Source organism: Cebus imitator, unplaced genomic scaffold, assembly GCF_001604975.1.
Source record: "Cebus imitator isolate Cc_AM_T3 unplaced genomic scaffold, Cebus_imitator-1.0 Scaffold366, whole genome shotgun sequence".
In the NCBI taxonomy this organism is placed as follows: domain Eukaryota; kingdom Metazoa; phylum Chordata; class Mammalia; order Primates; family Cebidae; genus Cebus; species Cebus imitator.
The window spans coordinates 2080139-2096916 of NW_016107681.1; the positions used below are offsets into that span (position 1 = coordinate 2080139).

At 39.6% G+C, this 16778-nt stretch overlaps 1 protein-coding gene across 4 annotated transcripts in view; it reads left to right on the top strand.

Annotated features, from left to right (window-relative positions):
* Positions 1 to 5105: 5105 nt before the first annotated feature.
* Positions 5106 to 16778, top strand: part of RPGR (retinitis pigmentosa GTPase regulator) — a 67449-nt gene continuing 55776 nt past the window's right edge. For 3 of the 4 annotated variants that reach the window (XM_017507018.2, XM_037730890.1, XM_017507010.2), the window contains exons 1-6: positions 5106 to 5277; positions 8679 to 8804; positions 9948 to 10040; positions 11883 to 11945; positions 13985 to 14143; positions 15485 to 15634. In XM_017507018.2, coding sequence (XP_017362507.1) covers positions 5250 to 5277; positions 8679 to 8804; positions 9948 to 10040; positions 11883 to 11945; positions 13985 to 14143; positions 15485 to 15634 — 619 coding nt within the window. In that variant the 5' untranslated portion in view covers positions 5106 to 5249. Of the gene's footprint in view, positions 5278 to 5323; positions 5487 to 8678; positions 8805 to 9947; positions 10041 to 11882; positions 11946 to 13984; positions 14144 to 15484; positions 15635 to 16778 lie in introns of those variants that run through there. The other variant, XM_037730891.1, reaches the window with a different exon arrangement.

Here is a 16778-nt window from a genome sequence, read left to right on the forward strand (position 1 = left end):
TCTGCACCAGCTGACAGCCTCAAGTACTGGTTATCTACGTATGAAAGCTGACTTGAAAGCTTATTTGCAAGGCTGCATCAATGAGCTCTCATATCTTCTAGCTACTGGTTGGGTTTGGCCAATAAAATCCCAGCAGAAGAATGGAGGGAAGGAGTAGAGTAGTCAGAATATTTATTCTCCCCTTTCTATAAGGACATCTTGGATTGGCTTGCTCCTTAATAGAAATTCACTGTTTCTCTAAAGGTGTACGGCTCTACACAATTCTCTTTGCTTCCAAGTTCTAATAAACTTTCCATTCCTTTCTCTCTTTGGGCCAAGAAATAGTAACAACTCCAATGCTGTTATCCCTGAATCTTTGCACTATGCCTCGTGGTTGCCCCAACCCCCTTCCACCCTTCAAAATTAGCTCCTTTAAAAATAAATCCTTCTCAAATTATCCTAACAATAGGGTGTCATCTGTTAGTTGGAAACCTGACTGATATACCTTCAAGGACATTCCTTTTCTGGTTGACTTTGTGCCAAACAAACCCAACAAACTTCGCACTCTAAAAGGGGGTTAAAGAAGGAAAAAACACTCCGACTTGGGATCAAAGGTGAAATTTTTAGTGAATGGTGGTAAATGAGACTGAATGTTTTCAAGGGACTCTGTTAGGAAAAAGTCACCCACAGAAAGGCACAGATAAAAATGGCTCAAAATACAGTCAGAGAATTTTCAAGCCTGATTCCCAATCACAAAGGGCAGTGACTAACAGCTGATGTAAAAGAGAGCTTCTGTTCACAGATATACAATTGCTGAACAGTCGGGCCATTCATTTTTAAGAGTCTGACAGTCAGTGAGTCCTCCCTTTCTCCCTCCCTCCCAATTCCTATAGTGCTTTGCACAGAGTAAAATGCACATAGGTTCTTCCAGATGTCTCCTCCTCAATTTTCAGTTCTGTCAAAGACGCAGCTGCGCCATATTTGCAATAATGCAGCATGAAAAAGCTATTGATCTGGCTCCATCTAGATGCACCACGTCTAACTGCAGGGCTGCCTGCAGCTTAATTATAGGAGTCAGTAGAAAGTAATGAAACTTTAAAAACAAAGACCATGAAACACAAATAATAGTAATTAAAACTCTGTGAGAAAGTAAGTAATAAGTAAAGAGCTTGCTGAAAACCAGGCACTACAGGTTTTGTACACATCATGTCATTTAAACCACACAACAATCCTGCAAATTAGGAGGTATCATCCTGATTTACCAGACGAAGAATCAGAGAAGGAGAGTAAGCAGCTTGCCCAGATTACTAAAGTAGTAAGTCATAAAGCCTAAAGTCAAAACCATGCTATCCCAAGCCTGTTTTATAAATTGGGGTGCATGCCCCTAGGGCAGCGGTCCCCAACCTTTTTGGCACCAGGGGCCAGTTTCATGGAAGACAATTTTTCCATTCACCAGAGGATGGGGGACATTGGAGAATGGGGATGGTGGCGTGATGGAGCTGTTCCACCTCAGATCATCAAGTATTAGAGTCTCATAAGGAATGGGCAACTTAGATCCCTCACTTATGCAGTTCACTATACCGTTTGTCCTCCTATGAGTATCCACTTTCCTACCTTTCTTGGCTTTCAGAGGCTGCCTGCATCCCTCGGCTCATGACCCTTAACTTTATCTTCACAGCCGCACTGTTCTATCTCTCTGACCACTCCTGCATCTTCACATCTTTCTCTGACCACAGCCTGGAAAGGCTCTTCACTTTTAAGATTTAATAGGATTTAATTGGGCCTACCTGGTTAATCTAGAATATCATCTTCATCTCAAGGTCCTGAACCCGGCATCTCACAACTGCAAAGTCCGTTTTGCCATGTAAATAGATTCACAGATGCTGGAGATGACAGCATGGGCATCTTTAAGGAGCCATTATTCTGCTACCATACATTACATTAATTAGTAAAATGCCTGGATTATAGTATGTGCTTAATATTTTCTAGTTGTTATGGTATTACCAATGTTATTATTCCATCTGATTCAAGTGTATGGGAAGGAAACGTCAAATCTTCTGGTGCCAATACCACCTTAACTTATCCATTATTCCCTCACTCTCCTGGATCTGTATTCTCTCCCTGTCTGTTGTTGAGCCCTTCAGCATTCTCAAGTCTCTCCAAGCCTGACAAAGTCCACCATCCGCCTCACCTCTCCAGCCAAAAACTGTCTCTCTGCCCCTCTTATTCTGTGTCTACCCCCATCTCTAAAGGTTTTGCCCTCACATTTATCCCTCAGTTTCTCCCACTCTCTAACCACTCCAGCATCATTTCTTCTATCACTCCATCAGACATCTCTTTTCAACACTGATAATGATGGCTGTGTTGCTAAATTCAGTAGGCATTTAGTTTTCACCTTATTGAATTACTACACATTCTGTGATCCAATTACACCCTCCTTGTTGAAATGCTGTTCCATAGGCTCTCTCTCTCTGGTCACTATCTCTTTTTCAGCTTCTTTGGCTGCGCCATTAAATTCTGGCATTCTTCACCACCCATCTTGACCTCTTTTGTCTTCTCATTCTGTTACTGGTGGAGGGTGTCCAGGTTCTTGGTGTTTTGAACAAAGAATTGGACAAAACACACAAACAAAGCAAGAAAAGAATGAAGCAACAAAAGCAGAGCTTTATTGAAAATGAAAGCACAGGGTGGGACCAGGCCTGAGCACAGGGGCTCAGGAGCCCCTTTATAGAATTTTCTGGGGTTTTATTACCCTCTAGAGGTTTCCTGTTGGTTACTTGGTGCCATTCCAAGTAACCATTGGTACATTTCCCATTGGTTACTATGTAAATGAAGTAGTGGCCTGCAATTAGTCTGACTGGTTGCAAAAAGCAACCATTCAGAGGCTAGAGTGATGAAGGTTACACCCTATTCAAGCGTCTGATTGGTTGTAGAAAGCAACCAATCAGAGGCTGAAGTGAAGTCACAAAGTTACACTCCTATGCAAATGTCTGATTGGTTACAGAAAGCAACCAATCAGAGATACTTTCAACTTTCCATCTGACATGCAGAAAAAGGGGGTGGGGTTTGCAAAGGGAGTAGCCTCTGGTTCTTTTGTTACTTAGGTGTGGAAAGTTAGGGTTTTCCTTTTGATTTAGTTCTAGGAAGTCAGCATAAATTGGCCTTAGGTTCCTGCCTCCAGAACCTATTCTCCTGCCTCAATTCTACAGTCACTTTCCAGTGTTGTCAGTATCTCAAGCCCACTTTCACTATATAGACCCAAGCATTCCTCAAATATGTGCCTTCTTCTGGGGCGTCTGGTCACCAATTTCCTGCTCAGCTCGGCACCTCCAATTTGATGTCTTCGTGTGCTCAAGGATGAACTCATTATGCTCTCTTTGCCCCATTTACCTAACTCCAATGTCTCCTGCACCTTCCTCAGTGTTCTCCATTTCAGTAAACGGTGACCCCTCCTGCTATTTGCTTATGTTGGAAACCTTGGAGTAGGGCTGCATCAATGTCTTTTGGGATGCTTAGCACCAAAATGTGCCTTACTCTATTTTGAAATTAAAAAAGACTGCATATCTTAAAGTAAATCTTTAAAAATTCTCATTTTCCCATAGTAATAATTATGATGCTCTAAAAATGAATATCAAATCCTTTCCAGAATAATTTAGGGCCACATCTTTGCTGTTGCTCTAAGAGCTATTTGGTAGTCCAGCACTATCTAGAAGTCAATAGTCAGAAACTATTTCCTGTTGATTCTACCACATAAAATATTTTCAAATCTGCCTGCTCCTCTCTGGCACCAATGAACTGTACTCCGAGCTAGCCTGACCGCATGTCTGAACTGCTGCAATAGCCTCTGAACCCTTCTCACTGCTCCAGTTTATTCTCTACAAAGCATCCAGACAAGGCAGAATGATTTCAGGGGACAGACATAACTGATCCTGTCCTGTTGTGTTACTGCTTAAAACTTCTCAGTGGTTTCACATTGTCTTTAGGAGAAAATCTTAGATCCATAATAGGCCCAAGACCTTGCCACCTTGCCAGGAACCAGCCTTGCCTCTAGGTGTTCCTGGAAAGAGTCAAGCTCTTATGAACCTTTACACACAATTTACTCTCTGCCCAGAGCTCTCTCCCCCTCCTGGCTTCTTTTTCTCCAGTTCTTAAATTTAATGTTCTTTCTTCAGATAAACGCCCCCACACCAGATCAATGCTCCTTGTTAAACACTTCCTTAGTAACCTCCACTTTGCTTTGTAAGTAAATTATTCTTTGTGTATCTGATAGTTTAAGATCTCCTCTCCATTTTAATGCAAAGTTCCTGAGAAAGAGTTGGTAACACACATGAGTAATTCAGGGATCCCTTAATGCAGCTGTGTCTAATTGTAGAGCCCATGTTCACAACTACCAAATGCACATAAATCTGCTCATCCTGGAAGATGGCTTTTAGCTTCTTTAATTCATGATAGTCAAATGTTGATGCACGGGAAATCTTGCATCATATAACATCACTGAGCAAATTCTAGAACAATGATGTTGGGTTATTGGTGAACTCCTTTGTGCATGTTCTGTGAGTAGTGGACCATATATATACAGCTCAGCTTTTACTTTCTGTGGACTACAGGCTGGACTAGCTGCACTAGACTCCAGCTCTCTTATTGTATAATCTCCACATCCTTAAACAGGGGTGACATTAATCACCTTGCAGGGTTGTAATAGTACTCATTTATTCAATAAATATGTAATGAGCATTCAGTATAGGCCAGACCTTGGTTTAGATGCTGGGAATTTGTTTAACAGTGCCTAGCTGCTTTAATGTTCCAGCTGGTCATTATTACAAGTAGTATCATAATTGTGCGTCGATGTTTGCTTATGTCACAGAGTATGAAATCTGTGACGTTTGCCGCTCATGGGCAGGCTCCCTTCGGTGACTGGACCTCCAGCGGCCCAAAGGCGCAGACTCCAGGGCATCACTGAGCTGTGTGGCCGCCTCTCTGCTCCAGGCCGCCAGAGGGCGCGTGGTCTCTACCGCTCCGCCCGGTATTCCTGAGCCTGCCCCTTACTAGCCGCCCGGCTTCCGTTCCCCTCCCCCGCGGCGCCTGCCCCGACTTGCATTCCACAGCTCCGCCCCCGTTGCCCCTAGCGGCCGTTTGTTGACGTCCGGGAGCGCGGAAGTCCGGAGTTTCTGCATGAGGAACAGGGACGCTTCTGCGGCCCGCGTCGGGACAAAGTGGCGGCCTTAGTCCGGATCAGGCAGCCCTCGACGGGCTGGCTGTATCGCTTTGGTATGAGGGACCCTGAGGAGCTGATGCCCGGTGAGTGGCGCCCGCGCCGGTGGCGGAAGGCCGGGAGGGAGGGTCCGCGGGCACGCAGGCGGCCAGGCCCCACCTCTGGACCAGCCCGGTCGGGACAGGCCCGAGGCTGGGTGGCCCGACTGGGGCGGGAGCTCTGGTTGCGCTCCCACCAATGACTGAGGTCAGAGGACTGGACGGGATGAACAGGATGGGGGACAAGGGGAAAGGAGGTGCCTGTCTTTCTTCTGCTTTTAAAATAAGCTTTTGATGAGCTTTTTGAAGGCCGGGACACTTTTTACCTCCCTGTAAACTTTCCAAAGTGCAGACTCCAGATGTGTGCACTTTGGAGATCCTGAGCACCCAGTTATGTATTGAATGCGATAAAGAGTGATTGATCAGCGTTGTGGGGCAAAAGGGGATGCTGGAAATGAATTGGACAAGGAGGGAGAATAGGGACCCTTTAGTGAGTGTTTCTTAGCCTTGTTTTTCCCCTGAGCTCCGTAGTTAGAAATACTTTTGTCATTGTGACCCGATACCGCATACATACTGTGTAGCAGAATTAGATGTCTCCTGAAGCAGGCCTTGTTTTAAGCACTTAGATTCCACACACAGCTTTTCGATAATGCATTTCTTTAAAAATGCTGATCGTGAACCTCTGAATTGATTTTTCTTACCCACTAATAGGTCATGACCAACATTTTGAAAAAACACTGGATTTGAGCAGAATCATACCTTTACTGAAATATGTATATTTTCTTCCATGCTCCTGGAAGTTCTCAATTCTCCTGCAGTTCACAATTTAGTGCGACATACAGGAAAGTAAACAAAATGATCATGCAAATTGACAGTAGAAGTCACAGGGCCAGAGCAGAGCCACCAAAACTTGACTTGGGGTGAGGGTATCAGGGAAGCAAGGACAAAACAGTTAAAATGTTAAAATAATTCATTCTGGGGAAACCCAGATTCTCTTCTAGATCCTGGTCTCCCAACTCAGTTATTAGTTCGAAGTGACATGCCTCACAGTGGTTCTCAAAACGTTGTCCACAGTGGCTAGTCTCTTGCATATTAATATTTATTGTTAATACTTACTTATATTTGCTATGTTTTCGTTTCTGGTACGAATTAGTTTATATGTGATCATCCTCCTTGGGATTTTCGCAAAAGCTGTATCTGACTTACTATTTGGTGTATGTGTGTGTTTAAGTGGTTATTGGGAACTGATGGGGTTTTTAGTCTCTCTTCAAAATGATGCTGTACCACAACAGTTTGTGAATACTACTCGGATCAGGTAATGACTTGAGGTAAGACTGTTAAATCTCAACATCCACGGGTACTCCTCTTCGATCTCCTAGGACCATGGCATTTTGTGATACTGTTTTGCAGGGCAAGATAAACCGTCCTTTCTTATGTAGTGTTTCTGGAAAGAGAAAAAGACATCTCTATAACTGTAGTGCATGAGTAAGATGAGAATTAGAAACTTCCTGAGTAGCTGTATTGAGAGGATCTTTTCATTTTATCTTGGATCCCTAAGCATTCTGAATTCTCCTCGAAATCAGGAAAAGTTGAAGTGCTCCTTTGTTGACGACTTGGGTAATCTGTCTTTTATAGTAACCGTGTTGAAAGTTATATTTGACTACCTACCTACTCACCGTTATGATGAATCAGTAAACATAACATTCAACAGTTACGAATATACATGTGTGTAAGGGGGACCTTTTCTGTGTGAAAAGTAGAACACAGAAGGATTACTTTGTGCTAGGCAATATGGGGTAACATTGTTACCCCAATTGATTAGAGAGATGGTAATGGTAACAACATTGTCACCCCAAATGGTGAACTCTGTGTTTCAATACAGAAAAGCAGTGTTGTTTTTTTTTTTTTTTTGTTGTTGTTGTTTTTGAGACAGAGTCTCAGTCTGTCGCCCAGGCTGGAGTGCAACAGCCCCATCTTGGCTCACTGCAACCTCCGCCTCCCGGGATCATGCGATTCTCCTGCCTCAGCCTCCCGAGTAGCTGGGATTACAGGCGCTCACCACCACGGTCGGCTAATTTTTGTATTTTTGGTAGAGATGGGGCTTCACTATGTTGGCCAGGCTGGTCTCAAGCTCCTGACCTCACATTATCCACCCACCTCATAAAGTGTAGCTTTTTATTGCTTTGTGATGACTTCCTCTTACATATTATGCTACCTAGCAATCTCTCTAATCAAACTGTTACACAGATGTGCTGCTGTGTTATAAATTCTGCAGATCATAGTTCAGAGAAGCCAGTAATCATTTCCAACTCTTATGGTATAGGAAGAGTTTACAGAGGCAGCTATGAGCTTACACTTTGAGGATGCTAGGCTCTGGGCTAAGTTCTTTGCACATGTCATCTTATTTAATCCTTACAACAACCTTTGAATACCTAATTGCCTTTAAAGCCTATGGTTTTTTTTTTTTTTTTTTTTTTCTAGCTGCTATCCCTTGGTTCAAATGAAAGAGATAGTGGTGGAGTAATTTGTTTCTCTCTGTGCTGTCTCTGATTTTATGGGTATTCATTGGGATTACCAATAGAGAAATTAGGAGTTCACCATTTTGGCCAGGTGTCGTGGCTTACGCCAGTAATCCCAGCACTTTGGGAGACTGAGGCAGGTGTATTGCTTGAGCCCAGGAGTTTGAGACCAGCCTGGGCAACATGGTAAAACCCCGTCTATGCAAAAAATAAAAAATTTAGCTGGATGTGGTGGCACATACCTATAAGTCCCAGCTACTCAGGAGGCTGAGGTGGGGGGATTGCTTGGGGCCAGTAGGTGGGGGCTGCAGTTAGCCACTGCACTTCAACCTGGGTGACAGATTGAGACCGTCTCAACAAAAATAGAAAGAGTTCACCATTTGGGCTAACATTGTTTCCCTTGCATGAGAACACTGGAGGTTCCTTAGAAAAACTGGACCAAAGAAAATCCAAATTGACTGATAGAGACCCTCCCCATAGATATCCTGATGATGCTAATGAGTAAACTCAATACTGTCCTGTTTCTGTGTTTGGAGAAAAGCTCTCAGTTTGAGGCCAGACCATGAGGTGTTAACCAGAACAAGAACGGCACAAATTATACTGTTTCATTCCAGGGAATAGGCATCTACTTGGTGACAGCAGAACTATTAGTAATAGAAGACTGCCTTCCTGTGATAGTGTATTTCTTTCTTTATGCATGTATATGAGTAATACGTGTTCAATTTAGCAGATTTCATAGGTCAAACTAGAATGGAGTCTGAGGAAAAGAAAGACTGAATTAAGGTGGAAGAAGGAAGGCTTAAATATTGCCAGAGTTGGGGCAAAGCTGTCATGAAACAAGGGGTTTGTATGGATAAATTGCTGAACAGGTATTTTAATAACAGGCAACATACTAAAAGTTATAAAATAGAGACCATCTTGTATTTGCAGATTCGGGTGCTGTGTTTGTATTTGGGAAAAGTAAATTTGCTGAAAATATTCCTGGTAAATTCTGGTTTAAAAATGATGTTCCTGTACATCTTTCATGTGGAGATGAACATAGTGCTATTGTTACAGGTTAGTATAACTATCCTGAATGAGTACAGTAATACGTAGAAAATTCTAAATATTATGTTACAGCTGTGCTGCTGTGTTTTAAACATATTGAAAATGCATCAAGGGTGTTGTTTTTAACTTTTCCAGATAATTCTTCACAAAATCAGTCATCAAGAGGTATTTTACATTTTAAGTTTCCTTAGTATATTTAACTGTGATTTTCTATATACACACCTTTCTTGGAATTAATCTATTTAAATATAATTTTTTTAAAAAGCTGGCCTGTAATCCCAGCACTCTGGGAGGCCAAGGTAGGCAGATCACAAGGTCAGGAGTTCGAGACCAGCCTGACCAATATGGTGAAACCTGGTCTCTGCTAAAATAAAATACAAAAATTATGGCTGCATAGTATTCTGTGGAGTTCGTGTCCTTTGTAGGGACATGGATGAACCTGGAAACCATCATTCTCAACAAACTGACACAGGAACAGAGAATCAAGCACTGCATGTTCTCACTCATAGGCGAATATTGAATAATGAGAACACAGGGACACAGGGAGGGGAGCATCACACACTGAGGTCTGTGGTGGGGGGACTAGGGGAGGGACAGTGGAGTGTAGGGAGTTGGGGAAGGATAACATGGGGAGAAATGCCAGATATAGGTGATGGGGATGAAGGCAGCAAACCACATTGCCATGTATGTACCTATGCAACAATTCTGCATGTTCTTTACATGTACCCCAGAACCTCAAATGCAATAAAAAATATATATATATACACACACACAAAAAAAAATTAGCTGGGTGTGGTGGCATGTGCCTATAGTCTCAGATACTTGGGAGGCTGAGGCAGGAGAATTGCTGGAACCCCGGAGGTGGTGGTTTCAGTGAGCCAAGATCGTGCCACTGCACTCCAGTCTGGGTGACAGAGCGAGACTCTCTCTGTCAAAAAAAAAAAAAACAAAAACAAAGAAACTGTTATATAATTTTAGAAGCTCTTTTCCACCTAATAGAATCTGGTTATACATAGATGAACAAGGTAACTTGTTTCAACACAGAAAAGCAGTGACATTTTTAAAGTATAGCTTTTTATTGCTTTGTGATGACCTCATCTTACATTATGTGAAAAATGCCTCAATTGATTATTTCTTTTTTCCTCCCACCAGGAAATAATAAACTTTACGTGTTTGGCAGTAACAACTGGGGTCAGTTAGGATTAGGATCAAAGTCAGCTGTCAGCAGACCAACATGCGTCAAAGGTTTGGAATCTTTTCATCTTTTCACTTTAAATACTTAACAAACTCTATAAAGTATTTTTATGTTGACTGTGTAGTTCTTTAATGTCGTACATAATAAAGCCTTTAGTTCTTTATTTTCTGACATTTGCTTGAATATTATTAGCATTTAACTTATCTTTTATATGATATTCAGAACTGCTTTCATATGTTAGGGTCTAAAAATCTGATTGATTTTACCCAGAGCCCACAAAGGAAGTAGTAATTTTACAGTATTGCATTTGAACATCCCCCCAGCCCCCCTTTTTTATTGTTTGTAAAACGACTTAAATATTACTATTATTGTGTGTACAGAGAACAAAGAGCATCATGTGTTAGAATTTTGAGATTGTCTCATTTAGTAGAGTTGTGGACATTATGTTTCTATTTAGTTGCTGTTTCTATAAAATATACTTATCCTGCTTTATATAGTGACTAGATGAAGTAAAACAGAACATTGAGACTTGGGACTGATTAGTACTAGAGTAAAAGAACAACAGGACAAAATATTTGAAATCAGCAGTGTTCCAGAAATTATTGCATATATAATATCCTTACAAAGCTTTCAGGATCTCATATGCAAAACCTATTTGGGTATAACCTGTGAATATCAGCTAAACTTGAAAGGGTGAAGGAGATTCCTTGAGATGTAGTAAGAGCAATATTTTTTATCATCCTGGCTAAATTTTGATTTCAGCTGAAAATTTCAGCGTAGCTCATATTGATGCTGTTTTTAGGAATTTTTTTTTTTTTAGTTTTCTTTTTTTTATTGTTTTTGGGAATTTTTATGGAACTTTTAAAGTATTCAGTGTGTTCAAAAAGTATTTATTGAGCACAGTCTAAACACTTGGGGATATTCACAGAGACCATGACCCTTATTCTCAAATATCTTATCTATTAGACAAGCTAACAGGATTATGTTATGGGATTCTAGACTATGGGATTCTTGAGACCAGGGATTCTGTCTTAGTCATCTTTTTGCAGTCCCTATGTGAAGCACTTAGGAGATGTTCTTTAAATGTTTTTTGAATATGTTGACGAATGAATGAACAACTTTCATTCATTGGTGTATGCTTGTGAATATTGGTCTTACAGTTTTTCATTGAATGTGGTATGTGGTAGAAGGTGAGCTTGATAATGGTGATGGCAGGTTAGTTGATGGATCAGGTTGGTGAGGAGGCAACATAATAGAATACAGTAGGTCTCAGCACATATTAATTACCTGTAGAGTTTTTTTTTTTGTTTTTTTTTTTTTTTTAATTTTTTGAGACAGGGTCTCGCTCTGCCACCCAGGCTGGAATGCAGTGGCGTGATCTCTGCTTACTGCAGCCTCGACCTCCTAGGTTCCTCAGCAACCCCTCCCTGAATAGCTGAAACTACAGGCACGCACCACCACGCTCAGGTAATTTTTGTATTTTTTGTAGAGACAGGGTTTCACCATGTTGCCCAGGCTGGTCTAGAACTCCTGAGCTCAAGCACCCATTTCGGACTCGAAAGTGCTGGGATTACAGGTGTGAGCCACCACACCCCACCTACCTGTGAAGTTTAAAATATATATATATATATGTCAGCCCCTACTTTAGACCCATTGACTCAGATTCTCTAGGGATGGGGCTAAGATATCTGTATTGTATTCAAAGCTCCACTGGTTATGATGACATATAACCAGTTCTGAAAACCTCTGGTTTGCTAGTTAAGAACATTGACTTTGGAATCAGACAAGCCTGCTGTTAAATCTCAGTTCCATCACTTGGTTACCATTTGTCCTGGAATATTGTTCATTTTTATTGCTGTAAAATAATTGTCCCATTTTTAAAATTTTTTTAGCTCTAAAACCTGAAAAAGTGAAATTAGCTGCCTGTGGAAGGACCCACACCCTGGTGTCAACAGGTATAGTGCTCAACCTGTATGATTTCCTGCCTGACTTTGAGAACTGAGGTCTCATTGTAGTAATGTGGCTTTGTAAAATTGATAGAGATTGTACTTTGGCAATAGTAAAATTAGGGTTTTTTAAAATGTCAGTGGCAAGTACACATTGGCCTTTGCAAATATACATGTAAATGCCAAGTGGCTGAAGAAAAAGCTTCTTTTCTTGGATTGTATCATGGGACAGCGTGACCTAACCTATGTGTCCACCTTAAGGACTGGTTGTTCCTGTTTTTGCTCTTCTCTCTTCCTTACTAAGGGTAAGTAGAAGGCATCCAAAAGGCTGTTGATGTGAATGAGCACAATTCCCATCAAAATCCATACCAGCTTTTGTGTGTGTATGTGTGTTTGTAGAAATTAACAAAGTGCTTCTAAAATTTATATGGAAAAGCAAATGACATAGAAGAACCAAAACAATTTTGAAAAATAACAAAATTAGGGGACTGGCATTACCCGGTTTCAAGACCCACAGTAAAGCTACTGTAATCAAGACAGTGTGGTATTGGCAAAAAGATAGACAAAGATTAATGGAACACAATAGAGTCTACAAGTAGACCCATATGTATATGCTCACTTGATTTTTGGCAGAGATGCCAAGGAAATTAAATAGAGAAAGGATAGTATCTTCAGCAAATGCTGTTGGAACAATTAGATCTCCAGGACCTGACCACTGAGCAGTACTTCCTACCTCCTTCCCCCTGCCCCACACCCCTGCCCCCCAGCTGATTCTGTCTTCAGGATATTCTCACTGCCTCAGCTCCTCTTCACCACTCATAGGTTTTTCTTTCTGAAGTGTCTTTTCTCTTTCTCTTAGCCTTTTCAGATTATTTTTTGAGATCCCATTAAGTGTTACTTCTTCCATGGAACATTTTGTGGCTGTTCAACTTTGTGCTCATTTATTTGTTTGAATTATTTCAACATCTCACCAACTCTGGTTTGCTCCATATGTATTAAATTGTGCACTCCAATTTCATGTGACCTTATAGTATGTTCCATTTGAAAGCTAGTCTTGTTTCCCCAATTAGGTTTCTTCTTTTCCTAAAATGATAAAATAAAAAATAACAATAACTTTAAAATTTTAACTCATTCACGCTGATTTTGCCCCATAATTTAGCAAGGCTTTAACCTTATGTATATATTTAAGACATAGATAGCTAATTTAATGTGTGTGTTAAAAATCTTCATTAATTTACAGCTTACTGGTAATATTTATAATCTAGGCATGATGTACTTTTTATTTAATTAAGAGAGTAACTAACAAACATTTTTACATACTTTAAATGACCCAAATGCTGTTCTAAGAATTTTATAAATGTCAACTAATTCAATCTTCATAACAACTCTATGAAGTAGGTACTATTATTATCACCATTTTATAGATGAGGAAAATGAGGCACACAGAGGTTATGGCTTACCCAAGATCCCACAGTTTTGGTAAGTGGCAGGCCAGAATTTGCACTCAAGCAGTCTGGCTGTGGAGTCTTGCCTCCTAAACAGAGTGCTATAGTGCCCTCCTATTTAACTAGGAAGTTAAAATAAATACAACATAGAATTATGTTTCTAATTAGATTCTTCTTGGATTTCCCTCATTTTACTCATTTGTACTATTATATCTTAGCTTTACTGGGTACAGAAGTTAAAATGAATGAACACATCTCTTTTAAAATAGTTAGATTTGCATTTTAAACTAGTTTGGAAGTTACTTTCTTTGTTTTTACTCTGAATTAATAAAGTGGTATATTAGCAAGAAATATGTTTCATGCATTCTATTCATTTCAATTGCTAGTTACATTCTAGATTGATTTCTCAAATCTCACAAAAATATGTGGCCTTGCTTGTTTTGTTTTATTTTGACAATGAAATGAAGTTGTCTACGAAATAATAGGATAATGATAGTTTTCAACTTTCTTCACCGTTAATAGAGGAAATCACTGCTCTACACTGACCTGTCTTGTAAAAAGAGGGACTCTATAGTCTATTGATGTCTTCTTTTTCATGTGCAGAAGGAGGCAATGTATATGCAACTGGGGGAAATGATGAAGGACAGTTGGGGCTTGGTGACACTGAAGAAAGAACCACTTTTCATCTAATTAGCTTTTTTACATCCCAGCATAAGATTAAACAGCTCTCTGCTGGATCTAATACTTCAGCTGCCCTAACTGGTGAGACTTACTTCCTTTTCAATCTGGGACACATTCCTTTCCTATAGATCAAGATATGCCAGCTCAGTAAACTGAAGACAGCATTGCTGTTTAGTTTTGTTTCATTGACTATCTATGTCCTTTCAGAACACATTTAAAATATAATTTTAAATCTTGACATATTGCAATTTTATGCTTATTTTGAGTTAGAATGTACATATATATTTAAAAAGTAATTGACAAGTTCTAAGCTATGCTGTGTCTCTACTCCTTTAGATATTCTTAAATATTATTTTCATTGTGTGCTCTGAAAGTTATTCTCACAGTTTTAACTGAAGTTGCTATCAGAAACATCCACAGAAATCTGTTGCAGCATATGTTAAGATTTGGTTTGTAATGGTCATCGTACCTTTCTGCTCTCTCTATCAAAAGCCCATATGAGATATTTCTTTAAAATTTGGAGTCAAGATCAGCTTGATCTCACTGAAGCTGCTAGTTCACTGCTTTGTTTCAAACAGGAGACTGTGTAACATCCAGTGTTACTTTATCAGGAAAGTCTGAGTTGTATCTGGACCTCAGTTCTTTAGACTTTGTCAGCAATTAAGTTAGCAATTTGACATCCTTCTTTCAGTCCTTATTTTCAGTTACTTGTTTTGCATTATTTAACCATTTCAAACATTAAAAAATTAAATTAATTAAAATATATAAATAAATAAGTTTCGATAATTCCTTTCTAAAAAATATTTCCTAGGTTAGCTTTTTCTGACATCAAAATCCTTATCAGAAATTATAGTTACCTATTTTTGAGATGCTGTTCATGCTATTATATCCTCATTCTCTGAGACTAGATTCTGTGTTTTCAGGTTTAAATTATAAGGAAAAAAATATAGTGAAATACATTTATTTTGTTCTTTTTTAAAACATCCTCTCCACAGTGCTTTCAAGAGCAAGGTCTTCCAGGCTTTTTTGACCTGCAAATGTCTAATGTGACCTGTGCTGTCTTTCAGTTCAGTTGCAGGTAGACTGCTTAGAAGGAGGAGAACATTTCTGTTTAGAGACGTTAGAATGGGAAAGGGTGATTGTAGGAGAGGGCATTCTGTCTTTGCTAACAAGATAAAAATATGTCCGTGACTAAAGTGATTTACAATCAGGCTATTTAGTGTTCTTTATTATTATAGAAGCATTTCACAGTACAAATTGAACTGTAAAGTAGCTAGCTAGTATAAATGTCTTAGTAGTTCTTTATTATCAAGATACATAATTTTTATGAATTAAAAAATAAATGATGTTTTGGAAGTATAATAGCTTGAGAGCCTGCCTGTCTTTTAAAACCCTTTCTCCCGCTTGTATTTTTCTTTATAGAGGATGGAAGACTTTTTATGTGGGGTGACAATTCCGAAGGACAAATTGGCTTACCAAATATGCCTAATGCCTGTGTCCCTCATCAAGTGACCACTGGGAAACCTGTCTCCTGGATCTCTTGTGGATATTACCATTCAGCTTTTGTAACAAGTAAGACACATTTTGAATTCATCATGTTATGTCCCACTTCTCTGTTATTACTAAATTAATAATGAAATGATGTAACATATTCTTCTCTGGTTCTGTAGAAATAATGCCATGGTTGTCCATGTAATGAAATGATTTTGGTCTTTTTAAGGTCACAGTATTTCTCCATTTATAGAATTAGAGTTCATAATTTCAAACTCTCTCTGACATGATCACTTTTTAGGTGAATATAGAGAGCTCAGCATGACATATGGTTTCCTTTGGTGGGACTTTCTCAGCATTCCCAACTTCTCCCTTTCCTGGACCCACTGGCAACCTTTTCTATCTTAGTTAAAATATTTGAAATGTTGGACTATAGCTGTTACAGTCTGTATCTACACTAGTAATAATAGAGGAAGTATGATTATGGCTTTCTATCTAATTATGGGATTTTTTAACAGTAAAAACACCTAGAGGAAATAGTTTTGTGGGCCCTCTTAGACAAATCTTTAAATATTTATTTTATACATTTACTCTTTATTCCATGTACCATAGATTCAGGGTTAGAAAGTGGTAATTGACCCATTTCAGTGCCCCCCACCCCAAAGTTACCAATGAATTGGTAGCAGCATGATGTTTTTATACAGGCATGTGATGGCTAATATTCACATCATGGAAAATGGGGTATCTGTCCTCTCAAACATTTATCCTTTGTGTTACAAACAATCCAATGATACTCTTTTAGTTATTTAAAAATGTACAATTAAATTATTTTGACTGTAACCATCCTGCTGTACTAATACTAGGTATTATTCTTCCTAATATTTGGACCCATTAACCACCCTGTTTGATTTCATTTAATATAATGACCTCCAGTTCCATCCATGTCATTGCAAATGACTGAATCTCATTCTTTTTAATGGCTGAATAGTACTCCGTTGTGCATTAAGTACCACATTTTTTTTTTGAGACAGAGTTTCGCTCTTGTTACCCAGGCTGGAGTGCAATGGTACGATCTTGGCTCACCACAACCTCTGCCTCCTGGGTTCAGGTAATTCTCCTGCCTCAGCCTCCTGAGTAGCTGGGATTACAGGCACGTGCCACCATGCCCAGCTAATGTTTTGTATTTTTAGTAGAGACGGGGTTTCACCATGTTGACCAGGATGGT